Source organism: Anoplopoma fimbria, chromosome 22 (assembly GCF_027596085.1).
Source record: "Anoplopoma fimbria isolate UVic2021 breed Golden Eagle Sablefish chromosome 22, Afim_UVic_2022, whole genome shotgun sequence".
Taxonomy (NCBI): Eukaryota; Metazoa; Chordata; class Actinopteri; order Perciformes; family Anoplopomatidae; genus Anoplopoma; species Anoplopoma fimbria.
The window spans coordinates 8,958,998-8,980,007 of NC_072470.1; the positions used below are offsets into that span (position 1 = coordinate 8,958,998).

Sequence of the window (21,010 nt, forward strand, 5' to 3'; positions counted from 1 at the left end):
TGCTGCCTCTGCTCTTCAAGGAAACATTTACTTAAATACAGTAACTTTGGAAGATACCCACAATGAAATAAAAAAATACATGACTTTAAAAGCGAGATGCACAGACTCACTAATCCGTTCACTTCATTTGAAGTATTTAAACTTGTGCTAAAAGGAGCTGTCAGTACAAAGGAGTTTTGCATATTGCAACTCTACTCTGAAAACGGAGCCAAAGCCATCATAAAACACTGTAAATGTTTATATCATGTACACACTGTGTCAAGAGTCTGCAGTAATATGTCCTCGGTACTTCCTTTGATATATCCGTCTTTTAGCCCACTGTGCTTTGTCTCCCTCAGAGCCCCGGCCCAGAAAAGGCCCAGAACAAATCCAAAGAACCCCCCCCAGTCCTCCTCCGCACAGAGACTCTTCCAGATGGGAACTTAGTTGGACTGCTCGAGGGCGACCCGGAGCAGAGACACACACAAAACGGCGTGGACTCTGTAGAGCAACGCCAGAACCACCGCCAACAGCCGCTGCCGAGGTTACCGTCGGGCCGACAGGCCTCTCTACCCGACGTCCCCAGCAGCTCAGGAATGTTGGGACTCCACAGGCCGGTTTCTGACCCGTGGCTCCCAGGAAAGTAGGCCTCCCCCGAGCCCCTTCGACGTCGACCGAAGGTCTTCTCTCAAGCTTGACTCAGGGTCTAAGAAAGACATTGTATATGCAAAGGAAAACAAACTGTAGACTTTTCTTCCATTCCTTTTTCGGAAATTCTCCCAGCCCCTCTCTGATTTAGATGTATAAAGTCCATTTATACAGAGGTATTTATACATTATATTATTAACGTGTAAAGTCATCACCCACCGTGTACATACTTCAAATAGGACACCTGATGTGCTTTTTTCTAATATGCATGTTTTGGTTCCTCATGGTTTCCTTTCTTTCCGGTCGCATGTTCCTCTCACTCTGAAACTCCCCAGGCCATCAGGTGTGATCCTGGCATGCCTACTGTAGCTATCAAAGTCTCATTTTCTATGACTCCTCCCTCTTCAAAGGGACTAAGCTACTTGAAACTCTTTTCCGAGGCATTTCTATATTCCACTCCGCGGCTTTGACGTTCATCTTTTATCAGCAGCTCCAAGCGGTCGACGCCGTCACAAACTGGAGATCTGTCTGAATATTTAGTGTGCCTACTGTTACACGATATTACTACAACCGATGATAGTCACTTCTTATTCAGCTCCAAATAACAGAACACAGCGTGATAACAATAATGCGTGAACATCCCATAGCACAACAAGACTTTTGTCAGTCTTTTGAGAGCAATAATGATGAACCAGTACAGGAAATGAACAGAATCGTGGTATATTTCTAGAGTTTAATACACTCTGTTCAGGTTGTATAAAATCATTCCCAAAGGAGAGAATGAATGAATGTGCTATTTAACTCCCTCGCACAAAGAACGTCAGTGGTCAACATTCGAGACAACAAAAGCAACACTTCAAGTTGTAGATTAAGTAGATTTTAAAACGCGTATTAACCCTGTAACCTCCTGCATCCTGTGAATATTGCGTTAGCATGGTTGTGGGGTATTAGCAGTCAAAACGTGTGAGGGCCAAGCAGTTTAGAGGTTTTAATCATTTCTACAACTCTGACAGAATGATTGGTTAATGTACTATTTTGTCAGAAAAAAAAAAAAAATTACTTTCTGCAACTCAAACATAATGGCAGAAAGATTTTTGGTAACTCGTTGGAATCTAACTAGCCAGACCAAGAGTTTCTCAGCTGAAGGTGACAGTATTTATCCAGACCACTGTAACTAGTCGGGCTGTGTATCGGTACTTGATATCTTTTAAGGCATTGACCAAAATAACCCAGTACTAAGTAGTATAAAAACATCTCCTGTCAAAAGTTAATGGGGAATAAAAATGACTGAGTTTTTAATCACATGATGGGTATCAAATGAAGTAGAAAAAAAGATGTATCATTTTCATCAGGGTAATGCTATTGTAACTTTTAACCAGCCCTATTTCTCAGAACAGTATATACTTGTTTGCACTGGTGATCTACAGTACTAAATATACAGTACTGTAAGTAGAATGTACAGTTTTCAACCTTCAGATTTTCAGATAACCCCTTTTTGTTTTGTTTTTTTGGACAAAGAAGTACATTTCCCATCATTACATCATACAAAAAAGAAATGTAGAATTAAAACCCCCAATCTGCCTTTCATGATGTCCCTTACTAGTGAACGTAAACCAGACAGGAAGCAAACTTCCTGAATCTTCTCAGCTGAACTCTGACGACCCCACACGTTAGTTCTTGGTTGCATGCTTTAGGTCTTCCATTGTCTTCTTAAGAAGTACAAGTTTGTAAATAATAGAAGAAAACAAACATCACTAAGAAAGGATCATTAGAAAAAAAAAAAAAAAAAAGAAAGTTTCTCATGTTTTGGGCCGAGGACAAAGCTCCGCCTCCAATAGCCTTAGCTTTATAAGCCTGCTCTAGCCTTTACAGATTACTTCAATCCAAAGCAACTAAATCCTGCTTCTCCACACAGTCACATGTAGATGTGAACCATTTTAGGGTGCATGACTATAATAAATTCGTAATTTTAGTTTTCTAAATGCACAAATTCCAACACAAACTCATGTATTGCATGGAGGCCGCAGTCGACTAAACTATAAAAAGGTCTTACTCAGCTATGTGACACGTATTGATTTGTTAGGTACATAACTCATCCAGACAGATTTAGAAATGATGGTTTGACCTATTTTTTTCTAAAAACAATTGCCATTTGTTTCCCCTATGGACCTTATTGTTTTCAAGACCGCTTGATGTTAGTTAGAATGCAGTGAACTGCTGACGGGAAGACGATGAATGCGATGCATAGCCTCTCAATGTAGCAAGCAAGACTTCAGTGACGGGCTTTAAGCTGGGTTCTGCATGTACTGGACGCAGTTTGTTTTTGATATTGCACACTGATTTTCATATCATTTCTGCAGAGTTTCTACATCTAACGTCACCCTCACTGAACTTATTCAGCTTGTTGAAATCAACACTTTACTGTCATCTTAAGCCTGGACTTAATTTTGTCCCCCCCCGAACTTGAGACGTCATAAATGATGGAGAAATATTGGTCATAATAAACCTCTTACAGGACTATGCAGATGTTTCCCAGCAGAGGGGGGGTGTTTTTCTTTGATACGCTTTTTTTTTTTTTCTCGAGCACAGATGTAGAACAAAAGTTGCTAAAGCCTAACTCGACACGTCCGACGCCTGAAGAGTCCGCTGAAGTTTCGTGGGATTTGCAAACTTTTGCACAGATTAGTAAAAAATAAATTTGCTGTACTGGATGATAAATGTCACTTTTTAAATCTAGTGCTGTTCACAATTGTTTTTATGCATTTTTTTAAATGTTTGCCACTGTATTTTATACAATGCAACACTTAACAGCTAATTTGAAAGTTTCTGTTCTTAACTATATTTAAAGAAATGAAATATATCGTGTAAATAGACTGGGGAAAAACAAATGCGCAATTGTATTAATTAATAAACAGAATGCATACCTCTGCCCAGCGGATATACAGTACCAGTCAAAAAGTTTGGACACACCTTCTCATTCAACTACTCTGAAGAATGTAAAATATAAAACATATTCTGGTTTGTTGAGCATTACTTAATACAAAGCTTACAAATCCTACATTTTAGTAAGAACAGTATAGTATGTCGAAAAATGTAAAAAAGCAGTCATAGTATAGTATGTCGGATAAAGTCGAAAAACAGTCATGGCGTTGCATTCCAGAAAAAGTCATAGTGTAGTATGTCGAAAAATGTAAAAAAACAGTCATAGTATAGTATGTCGGACAAAGTCATAGTATAGTATGTCGAAAAATGTAAAAAAACAGTCATAGTATAGTATGTCGGATAAAGTCGAAAAACAAAGTCATGGCGTTGCATTCCAGAAAAAGTCATAGTGTAGTATGTCGAAAAATGTAAAAAAAAAACAGTCATAGTATAGTATGTCGAAAAATTAAAAAAAACAGTCATAGTATAGTATGTCGAAAAATGTAAAAAAACAGTCATAGTATAGTATGTCGGATAAAGTCGAAAAACAAAGTCATGGCGTTGCATTCCAGAAAAAGTCATAGTGTAGTATGTCGAAAAATGTAAAAAAACAGTCATAGTATAGTATGTCGGACAAAGTCATAGTATAGTATGTCGGATAAAGTCGAAAAACAAAGTCATGGCGTTGCATTCCAGAAAAAGTCAGTGTAGTATGTCGAAAAATGTAAAAAAAAAACAGTCATAGTATAGTATGTCAAAAAATGTAAAAAAACAGTCATAGTATAGTATGTCGAAAAATGTAAAAAAAACAGTCATAGTATAGTATGTCGAAAAATGTAAAAAAACAGTCATAGTATAGTATGTCGAAAAATGTAAAAAAACAGTCATAGTATAATATGTCGGATAAAGTCGAAAAACAAAGTCATGGCGTTGCATTCCAGAAAAAGTCATAGTGTAGTATGTCGAAAAATGTAAAAAAACAGTCATAGTATAGTATGTCGGACAAAGTCATAGTATAGTATGTCGGATAAAGTCGAAAAACAAAGTCATGGCGTTGCATTCCAGAAAAAGTCATCGTGTAGTATGTCGAAAAATGTAAAAAAAACAGTCATAGTATAGTATGTCAAAAAATGTAAAAAAACAGTCATAGTATAGTATGTCGAAAAATGTAAAAAAAAACAGTCATAGTATAGTATGTCGAAAAATGTAAAAAAACAGTCATAGTATAGTATGTCGGACAAAGTCATAGTATAGTATGTCGGATAAAGTCGAAAAACAAAGTCATGGCGTTGCATTCCAGAAAAAGTCATAGTGTAGTATGTCGAAAAATGTAAAAAAAACAGTCATAGTGTAGTATGTCGAAAAATGTGAAAAAACAGTCATAGTATAGTATGTCGGACAAAGTCATAGTATAGTATGTCGAAAAATGTACAAAAACAGTCATAGTATAGTATGTCGGATAAAGTCGAAAAACAAAGTCATGGCGTTGCATTCCAGAAAAAGTCATAGTGTAGTATGTCGAAAAATGTAAAAAAAACAGTCATAGTGTAGTATGTCGAAAAATGTAAAAAAAAACAGTCATAGTATAGTATGTCGGACAAAGTCATAGTATAGTATGTCGAAAAATGTACAAAAACAGTCATAGTATAGTATGTCGGATAAAGTCGAAAAACAAAGTCATGGCGTTGCATTCCAGAAAAAGTCATAGTATAGTATGTCGAAAAAACAACGGGCAGTGCTTCAAATTTCACTACCCCTGAGAAGTATTGAAACAAGAACCACCAGTCATTTCAAACAAATGATAGTATGTCGATAAATGTTATGTTATAAAAAGTCTTTCCGTGGACTTCTGGGATATACTATACTATGAATTACTTTTTCCTTTTTCCAATATACTATACTCGTATTTCAAACTATAATATCATAATAATATCATACTATAAATATTAATGGCATACTATACCATATTTTTATGACTTTTTTGACATACTATTATAATCTCAGTGACATTTATACGGCTTACTTGACTATTACATTTTTTTTTTTACAACATTTGTTTTTCATGCTAATATCCACCATTATTAAACTACCAATACTATTAATGTAATACTTGTGTGGAAGACGATAGTATTATTTCTTTCTTGATTTATTATGACATTCTATAATCTGAATTTTTTATTGCATATTATACCTACTGGAACAATAACAGACAACATTTTTCTTACCTGGTGTTGTTACCGGCTTCCTGTTCTTCTCCAGATGCTCCTCTAGCCCGGAGGACATAGAAGCGAAGCATAACACGCAATAATTAAAATAATGATATTAGCTTATTTTACTGTTGCAGTTTCAAGCGGTGTACAGATGGTACAGTTTATCAAGTAAATCTAATATTTTAATGACACTTTAATGGCATAAAATACTAAGATCATCTGTTTTAGACTAAACTTAACATTGTTTGCTTGATCCCTCATGACAAGTTTTCAATCATGAGATGTTCTCCTGAGGCTTCATATAATTGTTTGTTGGAATTTAATAGCATAAACAATAGGTTGTAAATTTTGTTCTGCCACTCAATATCTCCAGTATTCGACCACTAGGTGGCAACATTTCTAATACTATTATTACAGCTTGTTGCACACTAACAGGAGCATTTTAATTCAAGTTCAGGAATCAAAGTAAAGTGTTAAATGGCTTTAATATAAAAGGCTGTGTGTGTATATATATAAAAAATGAGGAAAACTATATAATAAATCTTTAATGCGTTAGTTTGTCCTCTTTAAATGCACTTTTAAAAACCACCCTGAAATAAATAATCTGCTTGATCCCTTATCATGACAAGTTTTCAATCCTGAGGCTTCATATAACTGTTTAAGAATTGTTTGTTGGAATTTAATATCATAAAGAATAGGTTGTAAGTTTTCTTCTGCCAGTCAATAGCTGGAGCTGCATCCTTCACGTTTAAATATAATTATTGGGTTTTAACTCACGTGAATATCTACAGATAAAAGTGTTAAAACTAAAAACAAGGGACCTGATCAGATCACACTTATGTTAGAATGATCGGTTCATTTACGTCACGCTCTTAACTAACCAGCCAACGCTACAGAGAGCCGCTGCGCTATTTATAGCAGCTCGCGCATTACAATATTTTAACTTAGCTTTACCTCTTTTATGACAGCTGGATGCTAGGGGCTTTAATATAAAAGGCTGTGTGTGTATATAGTATATAGTTTGTCCTGTTTAAATGCACTTTTAAAAACCACCCTGAAATAAATTAAAATGTGCACTTTGTCCACTCGCCATCTTGTGCTGCAGGTTTGCTTGATCCCTTATCATGAGAACAGATGTTGTCCTGAGGGGGACATAAATGTCTGTATTAAACTTCACTACTCTCCTTAGTACACACTTTAATCTTGCATTACCTTCTTACACTTACAGTGGGTACGGAAAGTATTCAGACCCCTTTAAATTTTTCACCCTTTGTTTCATTGCAGCCATTTGCTAAATTTTTTTAAAAATTTTCGCATTAATGTACACTCAGCAACCCATCTTGACAGAAAAAAACAGAAATGTAGAAATTTTTGCAAATTTATTAAAAAAGAAAAACTGAAATATCACATGGTCATAAGTATTCAGACCCTTTGCTCAGTATTGAGTAGAAGCACCCTTTTGAGCTAGTACAGCCATGAGTCTTCTTGGGAATGATGCAACAAGTTTCTCATACCTGGATTTGGGGATCCTCTGCCATTCTTCCTTGCAGATCCTCTCCAGTTCTGTCAGGTTGGATGGTGAACGTTGGTGGACAGCCATTTTCAGGTCTCTCCAGAGATGCTCAATTGGGTTTAGGTCAGGGCTCTGGCTGGGCCAGTCAAGAATGGTCACAGACTTGTTCCGAAGCCACTCCTTTGTTATTTTAGCTGTGTGCTTCGGGTCATTGTCTTGTTGGAAGGTGAACCTTCGGCCCAGTCTGAGGTCCTGAGCACTCTGGAGGTTTTCTTCCAGGATATCTCTGTACTTGGCCGCATTCATCTTTCCTTCAATTGCAACCAGTCGTCCTGTCCCTGCAGCTGAAAAACACCCCCATAGCATGATGCTGCCACCACCATGTTTCACTGTTGGGATTGTATTGGGCAGGTGATGAGCAGTGCCTGGTTTTCTCCACACATACCGCTTAGAATTAACGCCAAAAAGTTCAATCTTGGTCTTATCAGACCAGAGAATCTTATTTCTCATAGTTTGGGAGTCCTCCGTGTGTGTTTTGGCAAACTCTATGCGGGCTTTCATATGTCTTGCACTGAGGAGAGGCTTCCGTCGGGCCACTCTGCCATAAAGCCCCGACTGGTGGAGGGCCGCAGTGATAGTTGACTTTGTGGAACTTTCTCCCATCTCCCTACTGCATCTCTGGAGCTCAGCCACAGTGATCTTTGGGTTCTTCTTTACCTCTCTCACCAAGGCTCTTCTCCCACGATTGCTCAGTTTGGCTGGACGGCCAGGTCTAGGAAGAGTTCTGGTCATCCCATACTTCTTCCATTTAAGGATTATGGAGGCCACTGTGCTCTTAGGAACCTTGAGTGCTGCAGAAATTCTTTTGTAACCTTGGCCAGATCTGTGCCTTGCCACAATTCTGTCTCTGAGCTCCTTGGGCAGTTCCTTCGACCTCATGATTCTCATTTGTTCTGACATGCGCTGTGAGCTGTAAGGTCTTATATAGACAGGTGTGTGCCTTTCCTAATCAAGTCCAATCAGTTTAATTAAACACAGCTGGACTCCAATGAAGGCGTAGAACCATCTCAAGGAGGATCAGAAGAAATGGACAGCATGTGAGTTAAATATGAATGTCACAGCAAAGGGTCTGAATACTTATGACCATGTGATATTTCAGTTTTTCTTTTTTAATAAATAAGTTTATTGATTCAAGATAAACCATAATCCTATAAACATTATTGGTAAGGACTAACGACTAAAATAATACAAAAAAAAAAAAGATCATGTTATCCAAGTCATCTGAAGACCAAAAACTGATTATTATTTTAGGAAGTTACAATTTATTAAGAGTACATGAGTCAAAGTGACTGACAGACTGCTTTGTTTATTCAGTTAACACATAGTGTTTTTTCAATCAAGCTCTTTAAGAATTGTTTGTTGGAATTTAATAGCATAAAGAATAGCTATACATTATACTTCTGGTTCAATACATTGAGATTTTGCTTATAAGAAAAGTTGTATTTAAAGTTAAATTGAAGGTTTTGTTTGCCAGTCACTATTCAACCACTAGGTGGCAACATCTCTCACTATTATTACAGCTTGTTGCATACCAACATATTCGAGTTTTGATGACTCAAATTTGTTTTTGGAATACAATTATGTCTGGAATCAAAGTAAAATGTTAAATGTCTTTAATATAAAGGCTGTGCATAAAAATATAGATAAAAAAGGAGGAAAACTTTAATTCAGTGTTCTTTATTAAAATGTTCAGCCAATCACAGTTACAAAAGTGTCAGGAGTTTTGTGGAATGTACCATGGTGACGGCCATTTAAAAACAATATAACAAACACGGGTGCTACATTATGCCGTGAACAACTGTGAAATCTCCCCCTAAATCCAGATGTAAAGAAAAGTGCAAACATTAGTAAACAGAACATACAAATATCAGTGAGTTCAGAGATATATACACAAAGTGCAACAAGAACAGTGTTAATATGCACAGCTTTTATGGTGAGACAATTTTGTAAACGCACACAGGCATTTTACTTTTGGTCACATTTAAAATTCAGTTAATTCAATATATAATTATATAAATAATTTTATAATTAGCACGCTTAATAGTTAACTGTACACAAATCCGTACTTTCATGTCTTGTAAAAATTTGACCAAATGTGCCCAAATCCAACAGGAACTGACTCATTTTTAGCAGCATCATTGGCGCTTGTTGCCACAGGGAAAACACCTGATTAGTAAAAAAAAAAAGAAAAATTAATTTAAAATAAATATATAAATACATACAGTATTGTGAGGCTTATTTCATTAAAAACTGGCAGCCCTGTTCAGCAGGTTAGTATTACTAGTACCCCACAGCCAGTGGTTTATTGCACAAGGGCAACAGGGAACAACTCCCTCTTGGCACGGACCAGAGTGTCAACCTGTCAGTAAAGTCAGGCCTCCCGAGAAGAAATTCTGCATAGAATTGTATGGATGACATGGGAGTTCAGTTCAGCTGTGGCCCTTTTTTGATAATGTTGAAACTATTCTATGCAGGATCTAAGGTTACAGTTACTTTTTGGTCAAATTCATTCAAATGTCCCCAAGGAAAAAGGTTTATTTTGAGGTGTAGTGAGTTACCCCAGCCAGCGGGGCTTCCACCACACACTACTGCACCATTCATCCATTCATCAGTAGCAGCCGTCTCTCCAGTTGCTGTCACGAAGGGCACTGAGGGTGGACAAGCTCTTTGGAGGCGTCAGTAAACTGTGGAAAATAATTAAAGAACAGATTACGATATTTACCATGTACTCGTTTGACAACGCAAACAATTATTTATATTCATCCAGTAATTAAAGGGTTTACCTTCGTGATGGTTGGCCCGCTTTGCTCCGGGGGGTGGAGCTTTGGGTGCCGACAAAGGAGGCCGGGCGGGGCAGGCTGCTGCGGGGCGTGTTTGGGGCGGAGGCAGGCGTCCCTCCTCCACCTGGAGGTTTACTCAGCATAGGGATGCCACTGCTATTCAGACACTGTAAACTGGTGGGGGTCGGCATGGAGGCTGAGCCCTTGATGGTGGGACTGACGTAGGCGGTGGCCTTCAGTGGTTGCCGTGACAATGAGGAGAAGTTCCCGACGCTCTGGACCCTGTTCTGCAGCTGGCCTGGGGAGGGGACTGGAGACGGGTGGGGATAAACGATTAAATAAGATCCTTTTGCGTGTTTATTTCTTAATAATAATAATAATAATAATAATCTTTAAAACACTTGGAATGAGAGAATCTGTATCTTACTGGAAGACTGCAGTCGAGCCAGCCCACTGGACGAATCAAAACTTAAGCTGTTACGAAGCAAAGAAGGGGAAGCGCTAGGATTGGTTGGACTGGGCACACTAGGCATGCTGGGAGCTCTGACAAGGTTAGGCATGCTCCGTCGCAGCTTATCTGACAGAGGCAGACAAACAAACGTCCGTGAATTAAGTTAAACAACGCATTAAGGCAGATTGTGATGTAAAAATAGACCCGTTTACCGTCCTAATTAAAATAAACCGTTATACTGTATTGATGTCGGTCATGCGTGTTCCTTATTACGACTCCGTGCCCTAAGACGGAGCATAAAGCTGGCCCTGATCTCCTTCACCGTAACACCGGGTTCCAGCTCCCTCAGTCCGATATACACTCCTAACCCTAATCCCATCAAACTCTCTCTCGCCCTGAAACGGAAGCACACGCCAGTCTGAAGGCTTTAAAAAGTGCTTGTACAAGAGGCTTAGACAGAGTTATTATTAAGTGGTAAGGACATCAGTGGGGGTCAGTCATTAGAGAGGAAAGACGGGAGAAAGAATATTTAAAGGTAATGAATTCATCGGTTTAAAATAGATGTGTTAAAAGTTGGATTAATGTTTGTGAGGTTAAAAGACTTTGAATTTATTGAAAAACGTCGACTTACTCTCATATTCGGCTGGATGCCGTGATGAAGTTGCCCCGATTACAATACGCCACACGCAAAAAATACACACACATGAATGTTTCACGTACAAAAACATATAAACAAAAGAAATAACTGATTAGTTCTATTGAAAGCCATCAGAGCTGTATATTGCAAAGTCAGCGTGTTTCTACTTCACTTTCAACACAAAAAATGAAAGTGAGACTCAGAAGACTCATTTCTGCTATTGTTTATTCTCGTCTGTCTCCTGCAAGTCCCTTAACTTCATGGAAATGCGATACTAAAATACCTGAGTGTTTTAATTGAGTTCATGGGTTGCAATAGTCTCTTTTTAGCTCGATTTTGTTCTCCTCCATCTTCTAAAAGGAGAAATATCTGCCTCTTCCGCTGCCAAATGCTACATTAGATAGTCGCTTTTGGTGCAGGGCAGGTAGCGTACAGAAGGTATGACAGATCTTTTCTCACCTGATCCTGGTCTGAAGCCAAGCTGCTCGACTGCGCAGAGGCTGCCCAGTCCCAGTCCCTGGTGCTGGGACTGGAGCTGAGGTTGAAAGGCGAACCCAGCGCAAGGGTATGGCGGAGTTGAGGGGGTGGAAGGTGGGGTGGACAGGGAACTGGTGCTTCTTCGCCAGTCTCGGATGCTGGAGAAGGTGTGGGAGTGCGGCAGGCGGGTGAGGCGCGGCTGCGGCGGGGGCAGGAGGCCGTAGTCTTCGTCGTCCTCCTCGTCTTCCTCGTCCAGGTCGGGGCCGGCGCTGAGCTGGCTGAGCTGGCTGAGCTGGAAGCTGAAGCTCTGGCTGCGGCGGTTGGCTAGGATGGAGGACGTGCTGGCGTAGTCCTGTCTTAGACCTGGGGAGCGAGACATGAGGACCAGCGTGCAAAACACACACACACACACACACAAACACACACACACCATCATCACCTTCTGGGGTTAATGAAGCTGAAGTAGCGATGAGCTCTGAGATCTGGTGCCATATGTTAAATTATTAGAATGGAGGGAGGAGTAGAGAAAGATGGAGAGCAGAAGAAATCAATTGGTGCACAAAGAGACAACTACAAAACACATAAAACATGAACTCCATCATCCTATTGAAGTTCTCAAATTATTTAAAGTAGATTTAGCAGGTTTATGTTTAAGATAAACTCAGTTTTTTTATGCAATGTCTCTGCAACCCCCTAGTTTGGATACAACTGAAATAAGAGACCAATACATCCAGCATGCAGAGGGACAAAAAGCTCTGCAATTTGGTTTGTAATTACACACCATTTATCAGAGCAGGATCTGTTCTGGAGACAGAAATACTGTCATTATGCAGAGCCAAACCAGTGCACTGCTTCGTGTTGTGTGTTCTTAGAAGTGAAGCAGAGTCAATGACTTACTCTCCTCCTGCAGTCGGGCCATAACCTGGACGTCTGTGAGGTCTTGCAGTTTGTATCCCAGAGTGATGGAGTCGTCGTCGTCCAGCACTGAAGCACCGAGGTCGCTGTCCATGGATGACTGGGGACTGAGGGCGGAGTGCCGGAGGATGCGGCCTTCAAAACAAAAATGTAAGAAATCAGTTTGACTGGTGATACTTCTCCTCCACAGAGTTAAACAAATGAGACCGTCACTGCAGCTCAACAACGCTCATTATTAAGAAAAGCCCTCTGAGAATTAGAGTCTAATAAGCACCTGTGAGGCAGAAATACTATCAGAGAGGTTATACCAACATCTCCCCAGTTAATGATATTCCTTATATCTGCAAATTCTGACTGCTCTCTAAAATAATCCTTCCCATCATTCGTATTATTCTTCTTCTTACATTTTGCTCTTGTGTGTTGAAGTATTGTACACCCTTTATGAGCCTTTTTTTAGGTCATCTTTTACCCAAATTTGACACGTTTTCTCATATATTTGTGATGTTAGTTCTCTGGAACTACTGAAACCGTCCCTACAGTATTAACTGCTTACAAAAATAAAACAAATTCACTTACATTGTATTGGATGTGTTTTAAAAAATACTTTCGACTTTCGTTTGGTGGAATTTGTATTTCTAAAACCCTGGCTATGGCCTGAATAACATAATATTTGACTGGTAACACATAAATGGGGCACATAGATGAATGCAGGTTTGTTTTTGGAACAACACACAAGATATATAAAAAAAGAAAGCAACATTTAATGCTGTCATGGAATCAAGCCTCGAGCTAAAAGACCACCAGTGAGCCCCTGTGGCAGTCACTACACAAGACATCCAACAGATCTCCAATATGGCCTCGGTCGTTCCCTGCAGCTTTACCCTCTGCAGTGTTTGGAAAAGTATCTTTTTCCATCACGAATAATGCACAAAAGGCTGTGGCACGGTTTTATTTCTGCGACTGAAACGTAGCTTGAAGCTGCGGTGGAAATATATTCTCTGACTCCCACGACTTCCGTAAGAACACAGTAGAAAGAATATGTAAAAAGCTTGTGGCTGACCCAGTTGAATACTGAGCGTGTTTCACCTGCACATTAATATTCTGATTACTATAAACGCATAGAGTATTCACTTTGATGTTCAGCGGGTGTTTGAGAAGTGTGAGCATTGGAAGAAGCAGCAGTGAGGCTTACTGCGGTTGGCGGGGAGGAACGTGGGAGTCCTCTCAGATAACGGGGAGAGATCCTTCCCTACAGGACTCAGCGTCCGATGGAGGACCGGGTGGAGCGGGGAGGAGAGGGATGGAGCTAAAGGGAGGGAGGATAAAAAGAGAAATTTGATTTGTCAAAGCTGCTAAGGAGGTAAAAGGATTTGAGTCAAAGTCCTGAGTTACCATGTCGTTCAGATGACTGCGGAGTGGAGCAGGGTTTGGATGAAGGGGAGGAACTCATGGGTGACACTCCGGCCACTCGACTCAAAGGAGGGCCGGGGGAGGAGGTGGGAGAGGGGCTGGACAGGGAGCTACGCCACCTGGAGACTGAGGAAGGAGGGGGTGGGTAAGCAGGAGGGGAAAAAAGCAGAAGGGATATGTATTTATACCAAAGAAAACCATTATCTTAAAAACATCAGTGGTTTATAATAAATACCAAGGTGCCAAATCTGTGAGTCAGACATTATTTTGAAACACAAGTTCCGTTAAGGTGACACAGGTAGAGCTGAGGGATCGTCTCTTTATATATTGAAATAACGACTTTTTAAAATCCTATTTTCAAACAGTTGCAGCTCTTACCTATGTGTACAAAATTGACTGAAAGTTTAGATGGCAGTTGTAAAGACACTTTTCTCCAAATGGCTGCACTCAAGTAAAAATGAACCTTTGTAGTTTAACAGTGTAAACAAGCGATACCTTGAGTTGTACCTAAATTCAAACGCAACATTGGTAAAAAAAAAAATAATCACAAGTAGATGTGATGGTAGTAAAGCCCTAAAATGGGAGCTTTAAGAAGTCTCTAACCTCTTCTGGAGGGAGGAACACCATTCCTCCAAAACATGGTCCCTCTTTTGTGGTTTTCATGTTGGTGAGCATTTGATTATATTTCTCCACTCATTTATTCAGATTTAACTCTTGCATCCCAAGTGTGCCTCTCAGTATTAAGACTACACTTCCCATGCACCACCTTGCCTCCCCTCACAACAATGTGGTTGCATAAGACCAAATGTTATTTTCCTCAGTGAGGAATGATGTGTTAATATTATAACAATATATATAACTTTGAAAAAAGGCACATAATGCATGTGTCCAAATGTGTTCTCTTTGATGATTAAAGCAATTTAGAGTGAGATCTGGAAATATGTAGAAAAGCAAATAACACTGATAAACTATTTAGTCTGTCACGGATAAAAAGTTATCTTTCTTTCTTTTTGCAAAATTAAAGCCGCTGTATCATGGATATCCAAATACTTTCAAAGAAGCACACTGTATGCAGACGACAATCATTTTTTACATCCTTATTGGTCACCAGTATCGGACTGACTTGACCCTTTATTCAGAACATTAAAGACAATTCCTGAAATAAACCCTCAAAAAAGCACTCTCACCTCAAAACCCAAACAATACTGCAAATACAGAAAAGAACACACACACACAGACACACACAGCATCTTTGAAGAGAGGGCAGTACTGTGCAGCGGTTACCTCACCAGCACTGTGACTGTCACCAACTGCTCCATTCAAACAGCTCCACACGTGCTCAGCACAAAAGGACAAAGCTGTATTGAACTGAACAGAGCCGCTCGCTCACAGGCTGCAGCTGTACCTGGTGCAGAGTGTCACAATACAATACAATACAACTTTATTTATCCAGCAATTTGTTTGAGCAGCTTGCATACACACACAAACACACACACACACACACACAACTACGGAGCATTTAGTAGACACACACACACACACACACACACACACACACACACACACACACACACACACACACACACACACACACACACACACACACACACACACACACACACACACACACACACACACACACACACACACACACACACACACACACACACACACACACACACACACACACACTTAGATGTAGAGGAGAAACTTCAGCTGGTTTGTGATATGAATATCTTGGGAATAAAGATGCATACAAATATTCTGCTCTTATTAAAGCCTGTGTTACAATATGCAGGATGAGAATTTCTCACTGCTACCCGTCGTTGTGAATATAAGTCGCCGAAACGCTACAAAGGAGAAGGGTGCATTCCTTTCATGTAAACGGTTTCCATGGCAACGGCTCTCCCGTTCTCCCACTGTGGAGAGTGAGCGCGGGGGGAGAGAGAGAGAGAGAGAGAGAGAGAGAGAGAGAGAGAGAAGCGTTAGCATGGAGAGGTGTCGCCTCACCGCCTCTGATGCAACTAGCTGCCCAGCTGGTGCAACTTCAGAGGGCTGGGAGATAATTCAACATGATAATTTATCATCTTTCAGTGGAAGAAATAATTTATCTAGATATCGTGACACACAATTATGCCATCTAAACAACCAAAGACTAACTCAAATAGTCAGTTAAATCAATCTAGTTGTCTTAATCTACATTTTTTGCACCCAAGCTCTTAATAAAATGAGAAGTCAAATATTTATTTCACACAGAAGTATACAAAAAAAAAAGGCTTTACCATTTGAACAACCAGGAAACAGGAAAGGAAATAAGTATTTGGCCATATCTCAAAGTCAGAAGTTGAATGCTTTGATACGAATATTAATATCAGATCTATACAGAAGTATCTGCACACCAGACAACGTCATGATGTCTATATCGTTCCAGGAACTCTACGGTCCTGCACAGACCCCTGATTTCAACCCATCCAACATCTTTGTGATGAACTGAGAACCAGACCAGAACCACATCAGTGCTGGACCTCCTCAGTAAATGTGGGAGCTTTCATTAACTGACCACTGATTCAAAAGAGAGCGGTCCAGCACAAACACATTTCTTTGAAAAGACTCCAGACTTTATTCTGAAAGCGTGGCAGAGCAGCCTCACACCATCTCCTCAGGGTGCTAAGCTGCCTGTTCGGCTGAGGCCGTGGGAGCCGTTGCCTCCGCTCTGCCTCCGCGCACACACTGAAAGCCCAAACAGTGACTCATCAATCAGACCAGGATCTCTTTCAACAAGCTGACATCTGGATTGATAACCTATAATCTGCTTTTTCCAGGTTAGCCGTCAATAAAGCGCCAGACATGAAATCTATTATTTTTTTTAAATCCCTGGAGGCACATGCAGTAACCATGACAACGTGGAACGCAAACCCAAGACACCAGTATGGATTCACAGGTCTCGACTTTTCAGATATCAGTCGAATATTTGGCTGGAATATTGAGCTCAGCAGCCGCACGTCTGCTCAAATTTTCCTCTACTACTTCCTCTTCTTCTGTGGTGCATGACATAATTAAGTGATGCATGTAATCATGCAGACACGCAGGTCATGTGACCCCGGGCCTGATCTGCTTAAGGCTACAAGAAGTGGACAGATTACAGTCTGTCAGGTCTACTGTCCTGCTGAGAAGCATTAGTCACTTTGAAGTGAAGAAGGAGAGGTAACTTTAGATCTAGTCACCTTTTATACATTTAAAACATGTAAGACGGTTCTTCTGACATTTTATAGAACAAATGCTTAATTAATTAATAAAGAAAATATAATTGGAAGACTGAGTAACAAAAATAGTAGCATAACATATCTCTCCAAAATCTCTGAACTGTCAGGGGTCGAGTTGCATTGTGGGTAATGTAGATGACTAGTTATGGCAAAGAAGAAGAATGTACGGATTAAAAAAGATGATATCTTCTTTTAATCAAATTTAGATCTTTAAAAAAAAGAAAAAAGTCTATTGGGAGTCGAAGTTTAATGCTATATAATCTTTTCTTAACATAAACAAATGCAATTCAACACCTACAACTACTTACAAGTTGCAACACTGTTTTTCTGTATGTAAAGGATGGTAAATGATTTGCTTCCAGCATCATTTTTAAGTTGAAACTCAAGAAATTGACGTTCATTTTGGTGTCAGACTGCCTCTTTCAAAAGTCAGACAGAGCATCCAGCTATAAAGTCTAACAAGAAACAATTTAAGAGTTCTTTATGGCCAAGATTTATGTTGTGAGTCAGTGAAGAACGTGTTTTTTGGCAAGACACCTTAAAGCTGTGTACATCCGTTTAAAATAGCCCAGAGGAGAGCTACATCCTGTAATCTAATCAGCTGTCTCTGCCTTGGTGTTGAGTCTGTGGGCGAGTAAAAGATATCTAATGAAAACAAAAAAGGGAATGGATTAAAATAACCTCTAAACAGCCACATCTAGAGATCACAGTAAGGCCTAGGTAAAGTGTTCACAAGTCTGAAACATAAAGCACTCCACTAATGCATTTCTATGTCGTGGAAAACTGACAAATGTGAAATTAGTAACACTCTTGAGACTGAACTCCACGGAGACGATTCCTGCATCGTTCATTAGACGGAGATAAACTCCTTCACCCTTAGAACATCCACACACACGGAAACACGACTATTTAACTGCACACCTTAAAACAAAGAAGATTCTTGCATCTGCATTGCATTGCATTCTGGTCTATTGAGGCTTTTGTCTCGCCCTTTAAATCTAGTGGAACAATGGTCAAATGAGACGACCAGCTACTGTATCAACAGGCATTTTGGATCCAAACTCAGTTTCTGTATCACGCTGGTTGTACTGGGCATCTCCCAGTGAGAACAAGACAAGCACAATGGAACCAAGCCCTTGTTTTTATCTGCAATTTTATTTTACTATTGGCTCCCTTAAAAGGAGACAATATCCATCCAGAAATGGTTCAACTGTAAACCTAAAATGTATCTTCTTGCTGTGACATTTCTTGGGAGCACATATGTAATGTTCTAGCAGTACTCTGAACAGTTTGGTAACAAATCCAAAAGGTGTGACATCACTCACTTAGCTCCTCTGAGACGCACAACTTCTAATTTAACACCCTGTGACAACTGTTTCTTGCGCAGTCGACTCTCTTGCTGCAGAGCACAAAATCAAAGTCATTTTCTTTCCGTGATCAAACAGTTTCGACAACCTCGTACCTTGTTCCAGGCGGAGGGACAGCGATCTTCTGGCGGCCTCCACCTCTGATTTGGGACTGTCCAGAACCTGCCGGCACCACTGCAGAGATGTGACGGTGTCGTCTCTGGAGACTCTGGCTTTTGATGGAACATACAACCTGGAAAGAGAAACACAGATTGAAATACTGAGAGTCAAACTTTGGAGAATCATTCATGCACAAGAGTCTGCAGCCATGCTAGCAGCTCTGTGATCTCTTTGATGCCAACATGTAGGTGTTCACCATGCTTTCCATCTGAACTAGGCATGATATTCATCCCTAAACACAAGTGCCTTTTCTGCAAGGCATTTACAAAAAGTAGTGCTTCAACTAATCATTACTTTCAGCACAGATTAATCAGCCGGTTAGATATGAGGAAGAGGAGCGGATCAGATAACGATGGCAGCCCTGAATTCTCTTCCTTCACATGTTTTTGCTCTGCAGGCAACACGGAGGGAGCTGAATTACAGATTACAACCTTCCCTGACATCAGGTGAGACCTGAAGGGGAAACACAAACACACTTCAGTTACTATTCCTAGACATGTCTGCAATGTGAATACGGCAAATTAAAGATGAATGCAAATGTGCTGCAGTGCAGAATCAGTCCCTCTCTTTACTCTTCAAAGAGGACTTTGATCTCCCGTGTGTCCACCCTCACTAATATAAATGGGGTCGACCAAATATTAGAAACACCTCTCAGTTTAATGCAATACAATGCAACAGCACTGCAAACTGCAGCCTCCAAAAATGGCCACCAAGTTGAATCAACACCTCTTTGAAACAGTTGCAACAAAAAACTGAAGTCATATCTTTATTAATGTAGGAATTTATTGCAGGACCGAATTTCTATTGCAATGTTTGCAGTGCATAGCTGTTGATCAATTAAAATGAGTTGATCCGTTTCAAATATTGTTCTTTATTGTTATCAATATCTTTGATAACATTGGAGTTTCTTCACTGTTGGAGTAGAAACCTAAGCAGTCTGAAGTTGCCAAATTCTAATAAACACCTTATTGATTAACAGAAATGGCTCCATTAATGGGAACAAATGAGAATAACTTATTCGCAGCCCTAAAACTAAACTATTCAAACTGGCTTCCAATTGGTTTATTTGCATGACATGTCAGTCAGTCCACTCTGCAGGGTGCAACATAATGAGCAAAACTTTAGTTCCTGATTTTGAACTGGTGTCTTTCCAACATTTTAATGTCTTTTTCAGTGGAGGTCAATAAATGAGGGTCTTTCTGCAGGTTTTTGAAAGACATTAAAGCAAAAAAATAATTACACCAACTCATGGGAATTCGAGTCCCTGTGTGGCACTGTGGTAGAGCAAGGCACCAATGTGAAATCATTTTGGATATGAATGTGTGGCCTGCACAGAGGGAGAATGGCAGCGTAATGCAGTGCTGATAGCAGGCCTGATCACAAGTGGCGTCTGCTCTCTGCTAATCACCTCCACGGCGCGTGTCTTTGTGTTGCAGGAGGCACCAGACACAATGAGGCAATCAGGCTCAATTAACAGACAGCACCGACATCACGCATGCAGGGGGTCACTGAAGCAAGTGCACAACGCAACACATGGCTGGAAATGATATCAGTTACCATGTTTCATCAGATTGGTCCGAGCAGCACAGAGCATCGAAATCCAAAAGTTCCAGCTCATCCAGAACCGACGGCTCGGATCCGTCCTCCTCCTCCTCCTCCTCCTCCTCCGCTGCAGCCCGGTGGAAATACTCGAAAGGATCCTCCAAGGACGCCTGACACATGAGGGTGGGCAGCGGGCTGGGGAGGCAGTACCCCCCGGTGGTGCCGAGCATGCACGCCGGGGTTGGAGACGTCCCGTGCGGGCCGCCCGAGCAGCTACTGGCTCGGGTCCGCAGCTGCTCGTTCTGCCGCTCCAGTTTGCGGACCAGCTCCTGCAGCTTCTTCACCTCCAGCTCTGCGTTCACGGTGTTGCTGTTGCAGTCCACCTCCGTCATTATGGCATGGCTTAACACCGCTGCCTCCATTGGGAACTAGGAGTCAAAATGAACGCCGTCAGAGCCGCTGCCTCACCTCCACTCTTAAGGAGAAGCGGAGGACAGGTAGGGCCGAGCTGCTGCAGCTGCGGAGGCGGCGCTCATTATCCTCGCACTGATTTCTATTCGGGTGAAGCGAGTAGTCTAGTCTGGACTCCACCCCTCCTCCACCACCACACCACCCAGCACAGCCTCCACCTCCACCTCCCTCACCCACTACTCCCACTACAGGTAGTCATGGCACCT

General features: G+C 40.6%; 1 protein-coding gene across 4 annotated transcripts; it reads right to left on the reverse strand.

The window, feature by feature from the left end:
* Positions 1-8,976: 8,976 nt before the first annotated feature.
* LOC129111806 (SLAIN motif-containing protein 1-like) lies at positions 8,977-20,903 on the reverse strand. 4 transcript variants are annotated; one of them, XM_054623919.1, is made up of 11 exons: positions 20,349-20,903; positions 18,728-18,864; positions 15,823-15,921; positions 13,985-14,128; positions 13,785-13,898; positions 12,575-12,727; positions 11,660-12,040; positions 11,195-11,206; positions 10,540-10,689; positions 10,116-10,422; positions 8,977-10,016 (listed from the first exon to the last, which is right to left on the reverse strand). In XM_054623919.1, the coding sequence occupies exons 1-11, from the start codon at positions 20,753-20,755 to the stop codon at positions 9,941-9,943; spliced, it is 1,980 nt and encodes a 659-aa protein (XP_054479894.1). In that variant the 5' UTR covers positions 20,756-20,903; the 3' UTR covers positions 8,977-9,940. The 4 variants fall into 4 exon arrangements, with proteins under 4 accessions (XP_054479894.1, XP_054479893.1, XP_054479895.1 ...); XM_054623918.1 differs by having other exon boundaries at positions 15,817-15,921; XM_054623920.1 differs by lacking the exon at positions 11,195-11,206 and having other exon boundaries at positions 15,817-15,921.
* Between the last annotated feature and the right edge of the window lie 107 nt (positions 20,904-21,010).

Excerpts from the sequence above, each read along its gene's own strand:
- LOC129111806 (XM_054623918.1), bottom strand. The coding sequence starts at position 20,755 with ATGGAGGCAGCGGTGTTAAGCCATGCCATAATGACGGAGGTGGACTGC. Across the intron at positions 18,865-20,348 it reads GACCAATCTGATGAAACATG|GTTGTATGTTCCATCAAAAG; the intron begins GTAACTGATATC and ends TTCTCTTTCCAG. Across the intron at positions 15,922-18,727 it reads GTCCCTCCGCCTGGAACAAG|TGGGAGAACGGGAGAGCCGT; the intron begins GTACGAGGTTGT and ends CACTCTCCACAG.